At 45.2% G+C, this 17,683-nt stretch overlaps 1 protein-coding gene across 3 annotated transcripts in view; it reads right to left on the bottom strand.

Annotated features, from left to right (window-relative positions):
* The window catches only part of TRAF3IP1 (TRAF3 interacting protein 1), a 76,084-nt gene extending 62,377 nt beyond the window's left edge, over window positions 1–13,707 (bottom strand). Inside the window, exons 1-5 of one of the 3 annotated variants that reach the window (XM_019523368.1) lie at window positions 13,542–13,707; window positions 12,098–12,166; window positions 6,499–6,660; window positions 3,510–3,653; window positions 2,936–3,388 (exon numbers count right to left, since the gene is read on the bottom strand). In XM_019523368.1, the coding sequence (XP_019378913.1) occupies window positions 2,936–3,388; window positions 3,510–3,653; window positions 6,499–6,660; window positions 12,098–12,166; window positions 13,542–13,664 (951 nt within the window). In that variant the 5' untranslated portion in view covers window positions 13,665–13,707. The remainder of the gene's footprint in view (window positions 1–2,935; window positions 3,389–3,509; window positions 3,654–6,498; window positions 6,661–12,097; window positions 12,167–13,541) is intronic. The other 2 variants (XM_019523367.1, XM_019523369.1) reach the window with 2 other exon arrangements.
* Window positions 13,708–17,683: the final 3,976 nt, after the last annotated feature.

The raw sequence follows: 17,683 nt of genomic DNA, 5'->3' as shown, positions 1-17,683 counted from the left end.
GGTGCAGGGCCTTCAGTCCCCTAGGGGAGGGTTCCTCAGAGCTGCCTCCAGAGTCTGAGTGGGGCACAGGCCCCCTATCTACTAGAGTTAGAGTCCAGACTTCCTCATCCGCAACCTCCAGCACCGGGGAAATACCTAGGGCATCCACTGTGGTTGTCAGCTCACACACCATCATCTGATGGTCCCCTCTCTTATCAGGGAGGACTCCTTGCACCTGGCATAGTCCAAGGCATCAAGAAGACCCCCTGAGCAGATCCTGAATGGCTTCTGCTGAAAGGTCCTTGGGAATATTGGTAATCTCAAGCGCCTTCCCTGGGTTCACCTGCAGCTCCGTGTACCACTGCAGAAGCTCTGCCATGGCCATAACAATTGGGAACCCTTACACCAGTACTCCCACAGTGGAGTAAAAACAATTTTTGGGGGGGAAAAGCAAATCACAGGCCGGCTGCAAGGTGGGGGAGATGCTCCACTATGGGCACGTGGTGCCTATTAAGCATGGTACACCACCAGGAGATCCCGGATGAGCCCCCACACTGTAACCCTAGGCATGATGCTACCCACACCCTCACTTGAATAGTGGGATCCTGGGGTAGCTGGAAGCCCTGCTCAGCTCCCTGGGTAAGTGCTGCAGGGTTCCTGAGTGGAGAGCCTCCCTTTACAATCAAAACAACCTTGCAGACCGCTGTAAAACTATTTACAGAATATATTTCCAAGATAACATATAACTAATGTAATAAAACAAGTGTTATATGGCATAACCTGGTGATGGTGGCTTAAGGGTTAATGATTCTTAGATGCACATTACACCAGGGGAAGGTATACAAATTACCCACCATCAATAAGGAACCAATAAGTAACTAAATTGATACACCAACTAATAAACTATCAGGAACTTATTTACACACTCAGTCTCTATCTGATATGTTCCAGGGTAACTGTGAGGACCCTGTGTACACTGCCCCTGGCTGGGTGTCTCGGAGAGCAGAACTGCGTCTGTGTCCCTGGCACAGAAGCTGTGGACAGCCCCTGCTGTTTGCGTCCCTCTCACAAGCTCCAGGGGTCTCAATGCAGCAGGTGGTGGCTCCACTCCTACGGTCCCCAGCCACACAGGGTTTGTAGCAGGGTCTCCTCACAGGCAGCTCCTCTCTCGTGTCTGCCCTGGAAGGACTCCAAGGGGGCAAGAGGGAGAAAGCATGCCCTGTTTCTCCCCAATGCAGCCTCTCCACACTACCTCTCCAGAGCTGTGCTAGGCCATAGCCATGGTGAGGTCCTTTCCCTGACCTCCAGCCTGGCCCTCTTCCCCTTTGTTCTTCCCCACGAAAAACTGCTTCCCTCTCCCATTAAACAAGCCCCCTCAGCCAATCCCAGGCCAGGGCTCTTCCTGGGCTTTTGCTAAGGTCACTCTCATTCAAACCTTGCTGGGGTTACACATCACTCCTCCCACTACAAAGAGGGCTGCCTCCAGAGCAGCTTCACTTGCCCTCAGGGCAAATGGTGTTCCTGCTGGGACAAAGTTTGTCTCTCCATACTCTGTCCCTCTGTAGGGCAGCCCTTCGTATCCCTTCAGGTGGGTCCATTTTTAATGCTGCTGCAGCAGCATAGTATAATTTTTGCCTCCCTGCTGGTCAGCAGCAAGCAGCGGAGCTGCCAGGGCCCCTCAGTCAATCAGTGGTGGGCGGCAAAAATGGCACCAAATTTAAAACTGAAGTTCTGCCTCCCCGCCAATCAAGAGCAAGCCGCAAGCGAGGCCCCTTCACCAATCAGTGGCAGAGGGGCCTACAGGGAAACCTGCAAGATTAAAGAGAAGCCCACTCCCACCATGAATTTGGTAGGGCCCTACCTACAGTCATTACTGGCATAAGGTGAATCCTTCCAAGCAAACAAGAGTTCTCCAATAAGGTTTTGCTACAGTGCAGTGCCTGTATAAAAACCCAGATGGCACCAAACACCAAAGGATGTTTCCACTGATAAACTGAACATGTAAAACTCAATATGAAATAATGTCTTTTTTGAGCAAATCTCAGTGAGAAAAGGAAGACTCTAGATTGGGGGCCAAGTCTATACATTTGTTTTTTCACACAAAACACTGTTAACCTGTTCTCATACTTCAGATGTCCCTGATGTCCCCTAATTTAGAATCTCAGGTGGAAAAAGTTAAAAAGTATACATTATCAAACACAGCGGATCTCACTGGAAAAGCTGTCTTCCAGGATGATGCTCTCAGGACACTCCATATACTGTCCACTCCCCATTCATTACAGAGGAAAGCTCTAGAGTCCTTCCCCCTACTCCTTTTTTGTAACAGGACTACCGCAACTTTCCTTTCTTTTACATATTATGCTGTTGCCAAACTATTTGTCTTACTTAGACAAGATTATGTCCACAAAGATTGGGTATAATTCAATATTTGTAATGGCAGACTTTTGCTTGAAGAGAGGAGGTTGGTTGCATAGTTACTTACAGAAACCAAAAGCCCAGGATCTTTAAGTAGAACACATAAGCCTTCAACCGAAATGCAAAGTGTCCTGGCACCTTCTAGGTTTTATTTTCCAAAGTTCTCCTTGCCAGGAGTCATTTTTAATAGTTCTGAAGAGACTGGTATACCTCCTTTTAAATGTTAGCTTGTAGCTGAAGTATGGAAACAGTGTTTGCACATGCACATTCAATCCTGCTCAGTGCTAACCAGGACAAATAAAAAGTGAGAGGGAGAGGAGGCTTTGAAGGAAGAGCCTCTTTTATTATTTAAAAGAGCAAACCAACTCTATAGTGAACTTCGTTTAGTGAAAAATATTGCCTTTGAAAGCAAATGAACTTGCTTGTGGTTAACAGTTATTAGTTATTAGATGATGCTACATGCAAACTTACTATAGGTTCAATACTCACACAATAAAGCTGAGAAAACCATGTTTCTTCCCCCAAATAAGATTTGCTTTACCTTTTTTTCTGCTTTATCTTTTCCTTGTTCTCTTGAACGTTCCCCATCTTTACCACGTTCTCGTTTTTCCCTGTCTTTTTCCCTATTCAGACCTTTCTCACAGTCTTTATCTCTGCCCTTCACTCTGTCCTTTTCTCTTCCCCCTTCATTTTTTCTGTCTCTCTCTCGTCCTTTATCATGGCCCAGGTCTTTCTCTCGTTCAGTATTGCCTTTTTCTTTGTGTCTACTTTTTTCTGTTTCTCTTCCTTGTTTAGCTGTTCTGTTTTTGTGTGCGTCTCTCTCATGTTTTTCACCCTCCTTAATATTGTCCCTTTCAAGGCCTGTGCGTCTGTCATTATCTTTATGCTTGTCACTTTCCTTTTCTCTTTGTCTGGTCTCTCCATCTTTCAGTTCTTCTCTAGGTTTTCTGTCTCTGCTTGTGCTTCTGTCTTTTATTTCAGAGTCGCCTCTACCCTAAAAACAAAGTTAAAATATGATTACAACTAAAGTTCTGAGGCAGGTATACTATACAATATTTTCCATCCAAGAATCTAAAACTAAGTAATTTTCCCCCCCAAAAGGATGCAAAACCCACCTCTTTATCTTTATGGCTTTTTTGTTCTTCTGCCCTGGATTCTCTATTTTCTTTGTCCTGAAATTTAGAAGAAGATGGAGTTTTCCCCTTGATATCAGCTTTCTCCCCAGCAAGGACCCTTTTCACAGCATCATCACTGGATAACTACAAGCAGAGATGTAAAAAAAATCTAGTCAAATTAAACACAATAGTCTACATCAACCTGTTTCTTAACCTGTGGGTCGCAAGAATATATGAAAGGGTCACAAACAAACTTTAAAAATGGATTCTCCTTTAAAGGAGAAAAACATGGGAAACCACAGGTTTCCCCTTGCAGGCTGGCAAGGGACTGCTTGCGGCTGGGGGGAATGGGAGGAAGATGATCAGGCAGGAGGCACCACATGCATGTGGTGCAGACATGCATGCGGTGCAGACATGCATGCAACAGCCAGGCAGCATGGGAAGCAGCTCCTGCAGCTCCCCACAGATAGGTCTATGGGGTGGGTGGGGGCACAGGCAACATGTCAGGGGAACACAGGGGGCACACTGCCCCTAAGATTTGTGTGGCCACAGCAGGCCCAAGGCTGCACTGGCAAGACCAGCACAGGCAAGAGTCACCTCCACAGCCCAGTGGGCAGGACCCATTGTAGGAAGGCAAGCAGGGTGGTAAGACTCATTGCTGCTGCCACCACTTGGACCCCTGTGACAACCATGCCACCAGTAACACAAGGAGTAATGGATGGGAGTGGAAGACAGCAGTTCCTTCACCTCCTCCCACCACCTTCCACTCACCCTCTTCCCCACCACCATGGCCCAGCCACTACTGCTGCTCCCCTCAGGACATGGCTGTACCCCAGAGGGAAGATGGGATGGCAGGCAGCACGGGCAGCTTGACAGCAGTAGCAGTAGCTGGGTCATAGTGCAGGGCTAGAGCCACAACCCAGTGCATGAGTGGCTGGCAGCAGGAGGATGGGAGGGCAGCATGGCCCCACCCATCCATCCCATCTGTTACTTCTCGTGCTGCTTGTGCTGCCCTGGTGCAGGGGTCTTAGTGGTGGTAGCAGTGGCAGTAATGAGTGTTGCTGCTACAGTCCACCCTCCCACACCAAGTCCCTCCTGCTGGGCTGCAGAAGTGTCTCCTCCCATGCCAATCTGGCCAGACTGCAGCACCATGTCCTCTTTGGGTGCACAAATATGGGGGAGGGGGGGGACACATACCCCACCCCACAAGCACCCACCTCCTGTCCCACACACTTGGGGGCTGGGGGTGAGGAGCAGTGGATCAGGAGGAGCACCAGCTGAGCCAGAAGGGTGTCTACATGATGGTTTTAAAGAAGTCAGAAGTTTCCATCTATTTCTTTCATTTAAATGTTATTAAGTGCTTTCTTGCACTTTTCTCTATATTTTCCTAATTCTAGCAGTTTTCATGACATCATGTTACTTTAGACTTGAAAAAATTACATGAATTATTTTGTAATCATTACATGACAGTTTGACTGGTTAAATGTTCTTAACTACATTAAGCTCTATTTACATACACTGTCTTGTTTCTTCATTTTAGTGAGTGGATTTTCTTTCTAAGGAGACAACACAAGAATGCAAGGAAACCTATGTTGAGGAGCACTTCCAACAGGCATCAGGGATCATGTTAAAAATGTCTTCAAGCATCTATTACACCTTCACCTTAAAAGGCACGTTGTGGCATTAAACATGCTCTATTAACCAAACTTTTTTTAATCAGATGGTGATGGTGGTGGTGAAAGTTAGGTTTCAGTGTACATCTATATAGTTCACAACAGTGATCAAGTACTATATAACCAAATTTTACTATACAATGGTTCCCATTCCCTTAGGAATTTTTCAGTTCAGTCTTGATCTTCTGAAAAAGAATAAGCTTTAAAGACATTAAAACTGAAATCATCCCTAAGGGGAATCAGGTATGTGACTGTTCCAATCCTCTCTGGGGGTACAAACAGAGAATAGGTTTTTGTGGGTTTTCACTTTCAGCCATTAATATCTGAGCGTGAATGACATTTGCTCCAATTGCAGTAGTGGTAAGCAACATGGTGAAATAGACACTAAAAGTCCCGAGTTAAAATAAAGATGACGACTTTTCACAGGATTCTTTTCACAGGACAGACCAGATTAAATATTCTGCATAATAATAATAAAAAAAATCAATAGGATAATTATGGCAATCCAAGTCAGCTGAAAGGACCTTCAGGATATTTGATCTCATCACAAAATGCTGAAGGAAACAGTAGGTCATTCAGTTCCTACACTGTTTTTCCTGATCTCAAGCTTTTTAATTTTTTTAATGAATTGCTAACATACTTGTTTTATTGAATAGGTGTAAGGTAAACTTAAAAACTAACAGATTATTGCTCAAAGCCAACCTAAATCCTCCTTTTGTACAACCCTCAAATACTACAGTGATTTATGGTAATATCCTCATAAACTCTTTACTATCATTAAGCTCAAGTGTTTTGAACTTGTATTTTTTATGAAAGAGAAAGTCTTTGGAAGAGCATTCAATCTGTCTCTGCTCTAAATCAGATCACTGACAAGGCTGAGACTATGATCAAGGAGGCCATTTATGGATGAGGAGCTCAAGATAAGTGCATAATAAATACTTAATAAGTAGCCCTACATTCAAGGCTATTTAAAATACGGAAGCTTCCAATGTGAAAATGCTTCGCAATTGCGTGGTAAATAAAGTGAATTGGATTCCCTGTTCAACTAAAAGGGTAAAATGTAATAATGATATATACAAAGTGTACATGACTTGAGGATCTGATTCATGAATACAAAAGCTAAGGATTAGGATTTGAATTTAATTATACTGTAGTTAATATAATAATTGTGCCATCTCTCTATACATATAAATCATGGGCAAGTGCCAGTCAAGTTGGTCATATCTACAAATCAAACATAGCAATATCTTAAAAGGCCAGATACAGGACTGAAAATATTGGGAATCAGATGTAAAGCATCAAAAGTAAGGTTCTACCTTATTGAGACAGCATTTTCCAATTGCTTGGAGAAATTCATTTGTTTTTTCAGGTTCATGTCCAGCTACAATACGGACTGGCTTCACTGCTAATGGCTCCCCTGTTACCATTATGACAACATCAATTGCCTTTTGGAGAAAGCCAATTCTGGCATCTTTATCCTGGAAAAATAATACATCAATAAAAATGATGCTAATTAGCAATTATCAAAGTCTGTATAATCTTTGAACCAGGTATATTTACAGAAAATTTCCCAAGTTAAGCAAATTAACCATTATTATGCCAGTTTGAAAAAAGATCACTCTAAAAATGGATAGCTATGGTATCTGAATAAGTGAATAAAATGGAATGTTATTGTTTTAATTTAAATTGCTGTTCATCTAAGGTACATTATAAGACTTAGGTACACAGTGAGCTGTTTTCTCGGGATTGTGTGTTAAACAGATTTTAATATTGAAGCAACTATGGAAGATTCTTCAAAAAATTTTCTTACAAAGCCTTGACTTCTAAGGTACCAGACAAAAACTAATGCAGTCCTGCCTGCCCTGAAGAGTTTACACCAGGACTGTTCAACTTTATTGGCACCACAGACCTCATGGGCTGCGCATGCACAGACTATGGGACACTTTGGTTTACACAGTGAGTGAGATCCCCCACTGCACTGTCAGTACTCCCCTTCCCCCTATCACACCCCAGGAGCAGTTGCAGGAAACCAAAGTGGAAGAACAGGAGAGCCTGGAGTTTCCAGAGTGGTGTGAGGTGTGGCACCCAGGGAGTACCCAGAGGCTGTAACCCCTTCTGGGCTTCCAGTTAGACAGCCCTCATTTACCCTATAAAGGCCCTAGAGTCCTGTAACACCTTCACCTGAGCTAACAACAACCAAAGTTAAGCATATGCAAGACCAGAATATAAGGGCAAAAAACACAACTAAAGGAGAGAGGTTAAGAGGGACACAATCCAATACGTACATTTTAAATGCATACAGACCAGATATTTACTATACTCTAAATTCTGTAATTACATTAAAATAACTTTTCCCAATTACCCTTTAGCAGGTTGATTTCTTTTAGCTGTTTTCCATGAAAGCCAAAACCCGAAGTGGTAACATATTAAGGGATGAATCCTCATTCACAGAGTTAAATTCTGATTTGTAATTATTTTTCAGTTACTGAATCCTTTAGAGAACATAAAAAGCTTGCGTAATTTTTATAAAAATTCACCAGCTTAGCCACAAAAAAAAAATCTATGAATCCACCCTTTTCTGTGATGACTGGCAAGAAAAAGGTTGAGCCAATTTTGAAAGGAGTCTAGTCCATAAAGATAAAATACTGTGTTAAAACAGATAACTGAAAAGCAGCTAAAAGTACTGAAAATTCCTAATTCTCCTAGCAGAATGAAGTAAGCAATTCCATTTTATCTGGTAAAACACCTGAATTTTAACTGCAAGTGCCTTTTTTGTATCTAAGATGCATCATCTCTAGACCAACAAACGAGAAGTCTGACTCAAGGACAGTTATACAAATATAACAGGTAGCCCAACAGGTAGGAAAATTAAGTAAAAGAAGTAAAATTCCTGAAGGCACTATTGCAACTCCATTCTACTAATATAGTTACTTGCCCATTAATAAGCATGAGGCACTAATCTAAAATGGTGAAAAATTGTTGAGACTGAACAAACACTATTTCAAATTAAGATACATTTTAAAATATAGGTAATAAAGTTTCCTTTTTTGTGTCATTGTAAACAGAATTATATTGGCCAGGTGTTTCTCTATAAATAACTTCTGATGTACATAATGAGAGATGTACATGAAAATATGTATGCAAATCTGTAGGCAAGGTAAATCACATGAAAAGCAGAAACAAAAGTCTGAAATGTTATTGAAAAGTGTCAAATAAATGCTCTTCTGCAAAACAAAATAAAAATCTCTCAGTACTCTGCATGGAAAAATGTTTTGTTTTGTCTGAAATAAAAGCACAAAAAATTAAAAGTGTAAAGACCTCATCTTTAGGCTTAATTCATAAATTTCCAGGTCAATTATTATTTCTATAGTACTTCTGAGTATTTTGCCTAGTATAGTTTTAACTAATTCTAAATGACACAGTTTTTCTGATCCCATACTCGTGGAATCCTGTACATTTCAGGAAACCCAACAGTTTAACTTCCTCAATGGTTTCTAGCACAATAGTCACCTTGATTACAAACACTGTATATTGCTACAAACACTTCTGTGATGATAGCAACCTCTACGGGCTTTACTCAGTTCAAACAAAGGATGTAAGAAATGCCCCACTGGGCCAGGCCAGAGATCTATCCACCCCAGGGGCAGGGAGTGGATGCGAATGGGAAGAGTAGCTATGTAGAGCACACCCAGACTCTATTCCCTGCCCTGTCCCTCCCCACTACAGCTTTCAGTACTCAGAGGCCTGTGAAGTCCTAATTTTGAAGTTGCTCCTAACTATCATATTTAACATCCACTGACAGACCTATCCTGCATTCATTTGTACAATCCCTTTTTCAACACGGTTAAATGATCAGTTTCCACAATATCCTACTGCTGAATTAATCTGTAAATTCACAGGACAGCCAGCTTCCAAAGAGATGCTTTTCCCCCACAGTGAGCAAACTCACTCTCCAAGGTACTAAAACATTAAGCCTAGCTCACAAGAAGGATACCAAGAACTAGGCCTGTGCAAAGCAGCTAGGCTGATTTGGGGGACAGTGATTCGATTTGGTGATTCGAATCACTGTCCCGAATCGATTCAGCTGAATCATCCAGGCCCCAACCCCCACCCACTCTCCCAGCCTGCCCCAGCTCCCAGCACTTTGAAAAAAAAGCCCTGACTTACCGGGTGCTGCTGAGCAGGGGCACAATCCCTGCTGTCCCCCACTACATGGGGGACTCTGCACGAGCCCCCCGACCTCCCCGCCAAATCTCTAGTCCCCCTCATGGCTGCCTTGCCCGCCCCGGCTCCAGCCCTTTAAGGAAAAAAAAAACCCTAGAAGAACCCTGGACTCACCATTCCTGCCAGTCCCCACTGCCCCACACCATGTAGGAGGCTCTGTACAAGCCCCACAAAGCCCCAAGGCTGCTACAAAAGCAGTGAGTCCTGGGGCTTTTTTTGTTTGTTTGTTTGTTTTCTTAAAGGGCCGGAGCTACGGCAGGCGGGGCAGCCATGGCGGGGCCTGGGGGAGCAGGGTGGGTCAGGGGGCTTGTGCACAGCTCCCCATGCAGCGTGGGGCAGTGGGAATTCCAATCCTCGCCTGGCAGCACCCAGTGAGCAGGGGCTTTTTTTTAAAGCACCAGGAGCTAGGGCAGGCGGGGCAGCCATGGGGGTACTGGGAGAGTGGGCAGGGGTCAGTGAGAGCTGGGGGAGCAGGCAGGGGAGCAGCATAGGGCCTGGAAGGGTCCTGCCATGGTTCCCTCCCCTACTTACCAGCTCCAACTCCGGGTCCAGCTCCCTGCTGCAGCAGGCAGGGACTGCCCAAATCATCGAAGCTCTCCGAATCTTTTCCGAAGATTCGGAAAGCTTCAAATCAATTTGGACCTTTTAATCGGTTCCGTGATTCAATTTGGATTCAGAGATTCGGCCACCGAATCAGGCAGAATCTTCTCTGAATCGAATCAGCACCCGAAGCTTCACACAGCCCCAACAAAAACCATCCTCTTTTTGAAATTATGCTGTCATTGAGCACTCTGCCCAGGTTTGTAGCCCCATGACTGTCATCAACAACCCCAAAAGCATCATCCTCATGTGCTACAAGAAATTAACCATTCCAGGAGGAAGCATGCATGTCATTCAATACGAAGTTCAACTTGCTGTTCCCTGTAGATGCTGTTGGAACACTTTTCACTGTCCTTTAATGTATCACAAGCTAAAGCTCCGGCAGAAACTCTTAGCTAGGAATAGAGCAACAGCTGAATCTTTATCCTGTTCTCTGTTTGGAAACAAAAAGCCTAGAATTCAAATTACAGAAGTTTTCTGAGTACAGTCAAAGCCATTTAAGTCACCTGTGGCTAACTAGGCAGTGATTTAAATCATGTGATCTGCCCAGGCCATTTGCCCTCTCCCACTGATCTCAATATTGAAGGCACCGCTTGAGCTGCATTAAATATATCAGTCAGTTTACAGAGCAATTTCCTTGCCGCTCTCAAAGTCAGATGATTCAATCAATCATCTGCCAGTCTGTTTCTCCACTGCTACCAGAAGCCTTGAAACTATAAAACAAACAGCTGTGAAACAATGCCAGTGCTCTCGTCTATCAAGCCTGATCTGCTGCCAAGGCCATACAACTGACCCTGCTGCACAGCACTGACAGCACTTGAAATGGGCGTCAAGGGTTAACCATCCATCATGCATATCAGGCACGTAGCTGTTTGCCAAACAAACCTATTATAAATGTTGGGTTTGTAATGATGGCGATTCATTCATCTTGCCCGCTTCCCTTCAAGGACTTCAGAAACCCACTATTTTAGGGGTGAAGGAAGGAACAGTGAGATGGTTCCTCTCCAGAGGTCAGTACAACTTCAAGGATGCAGTACAGCTCAAATGTGAACAATGACTAAAACAATCACTGGAACAGCATGAGTAGGGTGGCCATATTGCATCACTGGTCCTTACATGGGTACCATCTGCTCAAGTGTTCAATTACCTATGGAAGACTTCGCCTTAAAGGGAAATGGCACAAAAATAACTGGTCTCCATAGACAGAAAACCTGTCAGTAGGCATAGCTTCCCCACTTGCACGGGGAGGCAAACTGAGAAAGCACATCTCATAATAATATGGGTAGAATGAAGCACTTTGTGCATTGTATATGCATCTTTGGAAATATCATTAATTCACTGCAGAGAACAGTGCTGGTTACAACAGTGAAAGTAAAAAACTGATACAATTTTTATTTGTCTTTTCAAGCTGTAGTAAAATTGACCTCTCTCTCAGAACAGAAAAGAGCACACACTCAGATACACTTCACTGTACAACCCCCCCACCCCCCGCAAGATCACATTGCTGTAAACAGAAAAAGGATTTGTCATTCTTTCCTACAGCATATGTTGTTACAACTCAAAACACTTATACTTATTTTCTGAATCATCCTTAGTTATTATATGCCCATTAAAATATCAACAAAAACAGAGACAAACCATTGGGGCACATAGAACAAAACATAACAATCCCCTCCTTAGCCCTAGAAAATATAGTCTTAGAGGAAGTTGTCTGTGGATGTATAATGGGCAAAAAAGAACCTAAAAAGCAGAAGTCATGGTTTTTAAGTTATTATTTTAATAGTGTTGTAACTTTAATCTCCAGTGTGCTCAGTGCAGGAATGAAAAATCATTTTGTATCTCTACAGCATCTAGCACCATAGATGTAGTCCTCAGGACCACAACCGGGGAATTTAGGTCCTGCCACAGAACAAACACCAACTCGTATTCAGAAAGGCTACATTTGAGGCTATTCCACCAAAACATTAATTGTAAAAGAAAGATAGGTTTGTTACATGAAACTGGGTATGACAACACAGAAGTAACTGTCCATGCTGTCCAATGCACCATGAAATCAAAAAATATAATGAAATATGGAAATTTCATACCCACCTTAACATTATCAGATTTCATCTCAAAATCTGTGTATAGCCCCTTCATGAAACCTGTCACTCTAATTACCTTCAAAACAAAGGAAAGGCAAATTACTGAGAACAGCTAGAAAACCTCAACAAAAACACTATTTTCTTTTATAAGGTTCCAGCAGGCAAATCTGTTAGCCTGACTCACTACCTGAAGCAGGGTTTGAAAGAGGAAGGAACTAGGCTGTGCTCAGCAGTGGCGGATGACAGGACAAGGGGCAACGTTCTCAAGTTGCAGCAAGGGAAGTTTAAGTTAGATATTAGGAAAAACTTCCTTACAACGAGGGTAGCACTGGAACAGGCTGCCCAGAGAGGTGGTGAAATCTCCATCCTTGCAGGTTTTCAAGACCCAGCTGGACAAAACCTTGGCTGGGATGATCTAGTTGAAGATGGTCCTGCTTTGAGCAGGGGGTTGGACTTGATGACCTCCTGAGGTCCCTTCCAACCCCCAACTTCTGTGACTCTATGTGGAGGGAAATCAGTCATTCACTCATGTCAATTTATTCGCTGAAAGGTGTCGGTCAGTATTTTGTATTCACTTTAATTTTAGGGCAGCATAATGTTCTCTGAAAGATAAATTCGGACACATTTCTCCAGATGCTTAACATCTCACACACTTTGTAGTCTGGAAAATTCATGCATCCACTTGTTCGCAGGAACTCATGACTCTTGGACCCACAGGCCTGGGTGTTTTCAACCCAGTCCTGATTCCTCTGCTGCTGCCGCACCTATTGGCACCTGCCCTGTTTCTAAGAGAGGGTTTTACCAAGTCTCTTTTTATCCTTCCTTTTCAGGTGGGAACAGAAGAACTAACGCGAATATCTAACATACCCTTCAGCGAAGGAGCTTGTGCTCCCATTTCAGCAAGAGCCATGAACACCGGCCGTGTTGCTGTGGCACCCATCTCCCTTTGCAGGTAAGTCGGTACAAGTACCGACTGCCTACAGAGCGCTCAAAAGCAAACTCTGCACTTCCAAGTAGAGCTGGTACACCGTTATCAGGCAGCCAGGGGGTGGGGGCTAAATGGGACCTCCCCTGTAACAGTTTATGGGGTGGAAACTGGCAGGTGAGGGGATGGGAAGGGGGCCACAGAACAAGCTGGTGGAGGCTCCTACTCGCCACTGGGGAACTGAGTCTCCCATGGGCGGTAGGAGGCTTCAGAGCAGCGGGTGAGGGGGCCTGGTTGGCAGAGGGGCTACAGAGTTGCCCCGCACCTCCCAGCCCCCTGCTCTGCTGCCCGTCCCCTCGCCCCACTCCGGGCTTGCTGCCAGGCCGCCGGGGGGTGGGGAGCCCCTGGGCCCAGGCCCTTGCAAGGCCCCAGACCCGCAGGGGGCGGGGCCCTCCCCGAGCTCCCCCGTGGCCCCGCCCCCCACGGCGCCTGGCAACGGGGACGCGAAGCCGGGGAGCGGACCCACCTCGCCGATGACGTCGTGCAAGTAGCGGAAGGGCGGCTTGCCGAGCAACCGGTCGGTGAGAGGCGGCTTGCGGATGACCCGGCCCAGGGACTCCTGCGTGCGCCGCACCACGGCCGCGTTCATCCCTGCCCGCAGCGACCGCCCCGCCGGCTCCGAGCCTCCCGGCATGCACTGCAGCAAGCCCCACCCCCTCGCTGCGCACGCGCGCCTCCGCATTCCGCCGTTGCTACCCGGACCGCGGCCCTAGCAACGGCCGCCCCTCGCCCCGCCCCCACCCCCCGGCGTCCGCGCGTGCGAGGGGTGTGTCTGTGCAATAATTTCAGCCCTTGTGCGGTTAATAATAATGATAAAAAAAGTGTTCAAAATATATGATAATTTTTGAGGCACCTAATTGATGCAACGGACACAAAACCCAAGTTAGGAGTCTTAAGCAACGCTCAGGGGCTTTTTTATTTTGTTTTGTTTTGTTTTGTTTTAATTTAATTTTTAGCCGAGGCCAAATTAGCCCAAACTAATTCCAAATCCAACCGTCCAGAGCCACAAGTGGCCTTACTACTGGCAAACATCCTCCACCCTCACCTGGGGCTTCAGGTGTTTCCAAAACCTTTGGTGGGGATCCTACTTGCAGGCCCAAGCCCAGCGGTTTGGGGTTCAGATGCCCACGCGTTTTGCTTGCCCTCAGCCATAAGGCCCTCAGAAAAAACAAGGGAGGGGACTCTCATGTCCATAAACGGCTTAAAACTGCTGCACCTCAGCAGGTACTGAACCATGCCAGAAGAGCAGTTCTCCTGTGAGGCGGTTCAGGAAAACTGCCTTCTTGGAAACAGATACATGGTATTTCCCCTGCCAGGGTCAGAAGCCACTATGCTTGATCTGAGCCTTCAAGAGGCCACACTTTAGAGTGACTCCTTACCTGGAAATAAAGAACAGCCCCCACTTTCATGACTTGGTTCTCACTCACTCACTGGGACTTAGAGTAAACAATTTAAAGTCAAGGAAAAGACAACTTAATTGCATACTTTTTTGCATATTTGTCAATCGTTTTCCAGCAAATACGATAATTTTGAGCTTCCAACATGATAACTTCATATTTAAGACTGGCAACAGTGGCCACAGCTCGCCGAGGATGCCCAGAGACTGTCCCTGGCCAGTATCTTGGAGGCGGTCTCTTGGAGGCATATCAGGCTGGGCCAGAGGTGGCCGTGACAGGGCCCCTGGGTGCTGCCCCTGAGTCTGGACTTGACTCACATGTGGCACATGCCAGGCCACCCTCTGCCCATGGAGGGACATTTGCCACAGCAGGCACCCACAAAGCACACACCACATCCCCCAGCCTGCTCTCTCACTCCAAAGTCAGTTGGGATTGTTGGGGGAAGAGAAGGCTGGAGATGTTTCCACACCACTCCTGGAGCTTTCCGCAGCAGACAGCGCACACTCTGACCCCAAGAAATGCGCTAGTTACCTTAAAACTATCTTAAGCAAGTCTTGCTATCTATCCCCATGAGGAAACAGGGTCTCACAGACATAGGATTTTGAAAAACCAGGTCAGGGGGAGGGAGTACAGATGCTGAGGTGCATCGATTCATTGTGTATAACACAACACTGATTTTTCTCCAGTTAAAAATAAGCTAGAACCTTTACTAACATGTGAGGGGCTCAAGGCTGTATTATTCCATTTGACTGAAGCAAGAACAAATATAACTTCATTGGAATAATATAACTTCACTGGAACCGGCAAGGAACTATCCCTAGTAAGGAGTTAGCATCCAGCTCCAGCTACAAATGGCACACATAGCGGAGCCTGAACAGATTGAGAGTGGGTCTCGCAAGATGCAACTCTCTCATGAAATCATGGGACCTCTATGCGACCAACATGTTTCTCAGGAGAAGCAAACGGTGGATCATCTCCTGAGATGCCCTGTGGCACCACAATGTACCCTACAAGGTCTGGCAACACCAACAGCAGAAGCAGTGGCCTGTACAGAATACTGGGAACAGACCAGGTTGGATTGGAGACACAACCAAGAAGACTTCACTGGAATTAGTTAAAAACAGTCTGGGGGGGCTGTAAAATAGGAATTTTGTTACCAGGAGCAGCAAATTGCAGAACAAAAGCTAGCTCGCTCAGTTGAACATCAAGGCTATTAAAAAGAAGGAAGAGCCATTAACATTTGTTGAATGAAGAATTTAGAAGGGCTCTGGTAGATTATAATAAGCCATGAAGTCAAATGACTTCCTCACTGCTGCCTGACTAGAAATGCTGCTGCTGCTGCCACTTCCAGGCAATTGATTTTAAACTTTGGGTGGACCAGGAAACAAACAGGAAGGAAGGGAGTGCAATGCACCAGTTCATCCCCCTCCACCTGCCCTTGAGTGCAGTGCAGTTGTCCAGTCATGGGCAATTGGTGCCTCCTGAGTCGGGGGGGACACTTGCCCCCCCCCCAGTGGCCAGTCAGCGACCGAAAGGGGGTCCCCCTGTGGCCAATCGTGCCAACCCAGAAGTGTCACGCCTACCCCTGTGGGGAAGGAACTGCAGGGATTGCTTCTCCTGGTGCTCCCACTCTCCAGTCAGCGCTCTCAGGGGGGGCACCAGTGCTCTTGCCTGCCCCCCTGCAACTCATTGCCTAAGCAGGGAACAGTGGCTGTCAGGGTGTGCACCAGTGCTGCCAGGGGGTGCACATGCACCCCTGTGCATCCCCTACTTGTTGCCACTGTGTCCAGTGACCCTTTGTTCCCAAACTGTTTTTATACAGTGAGGAGTGGGTGAAGTGGTAGAGCTGCAGGGGTTAACACAGCTCTCACTTATCCCTCACCACTCACACACATTCCCAACAGGGATCCAAAGCCCCTGCTCACCCCATCCCTGAATTCCCAGGAGCCCCAGAGACCAGATATCCTGGCTGTACAGGCTGGACTTGGCCTGTGGGCCACATGTTTGACACTCTTGATATTGGGTAAAATATGAGGCAGAAAGATAGCCTGGTTTGTTAGCCATCTATTTATGAGTGAATCTTTCAACATATTTATGAGTGAATACAGCTATAGGGATCATTTGAAATTATTTAAAATGAGTAATTCAAAGGCCAGATAAAATGCGTCCATCTATACCAGAAGAGGTTACTCATCTTCATCTGCTTTGAGATCCATCTGGGACTTCATACGGCTCCAAAACTGGGTTATTTCTTGTGTGTGATATGGTTAAGAGATGCTTCCCTAGGACTTTCAAGTCCACAAGGGCTTTGTTTTCCCCCAGCTGCACTCAGCAAGAGTTTGGGTCATGAAATTCATACCAGAACTACATTTCCTTGATTAATTCCACTTGGAGGGCAAAACTGCTCTTTTCCCTCTTTCCCTACAACCCAGCTTAACACAAAATGATCATCTTTATATTTCTCCACATGGAAACCAAGGGAAAAGGTTGAGTTACTGTTGTGGATTTTTTTTTCCAGCAAGGAAATTAATCACTCTGCAAACACACCATAAAGTACCATAGCAGCAAATACAATGCATTCAGAGATAACAGACATGCTGGGCTTTGTGGTTCCAGGATAGATAGTTCCTGTTCCTTCTGATAGTTTACATTCCCTTTCTGTACAAAACTTTTAAAAAGGTTTTTCCGTTATCTTTAATTACTTGAGGTGTTTATGTATGAGACTGGTCTGAATTCTAGGTCAACTCTGATTGGTGTGTCTGTGTTTGGTTGATCTGGATAAGCCCTAAACCTTGCGATAACTAGCCTTCACATTGTAACATGTCACCGACACTGAATGCTAATGGAAAGCCTTGTTTGTTTTATTTTCTGAAACCAATAACGCTGATTTTGTAACTAGTGTGAATAACAGCCAGTTTGTTTTATCATAAGTAACAATGTGTTAAATCATGCCTCCAGCTATTCTTACTCTCTAGATCTGTTCTATTTGAAGTGGCTAAAACTGGAAACAGTAAACCATGTATGAGCTAGTTATTGCCCTAGTATAATCTCAATGTCTGGATTTTCCCCCCATTTTTAAATAACTATACTTTCCAACTCTGCTATAGCTCTCCACAATAATACTTATTTTTCTCATCAGAACAGACTGAGTGGTGGCAGATGACAGAAAAAGAAGCAATGGTCTCAAGTTGCAGCAAGGGAAGTTTAGGTT

The sequence above is a fragment of the Gavialis gangeticus genome, unplaced genomic scaffold (genome assembly GCF_001723915.1).
Source record: "Gavialis gangeticus isolate Ggan-Ray unplaced genomic scaffold, GavGan_comp1, whole genome shotgun sequence".
NCBI lineage: Eukaryota > Metazoa > Chordata > Crocodylia > Gavialidae > Gavialis > Gavialis gangeticus.
The sequence above is the reverse complement of the archived record's forward strand: the minus strand, read 5'-3'. Positions and strand labels throughout refer to the sequence as shown.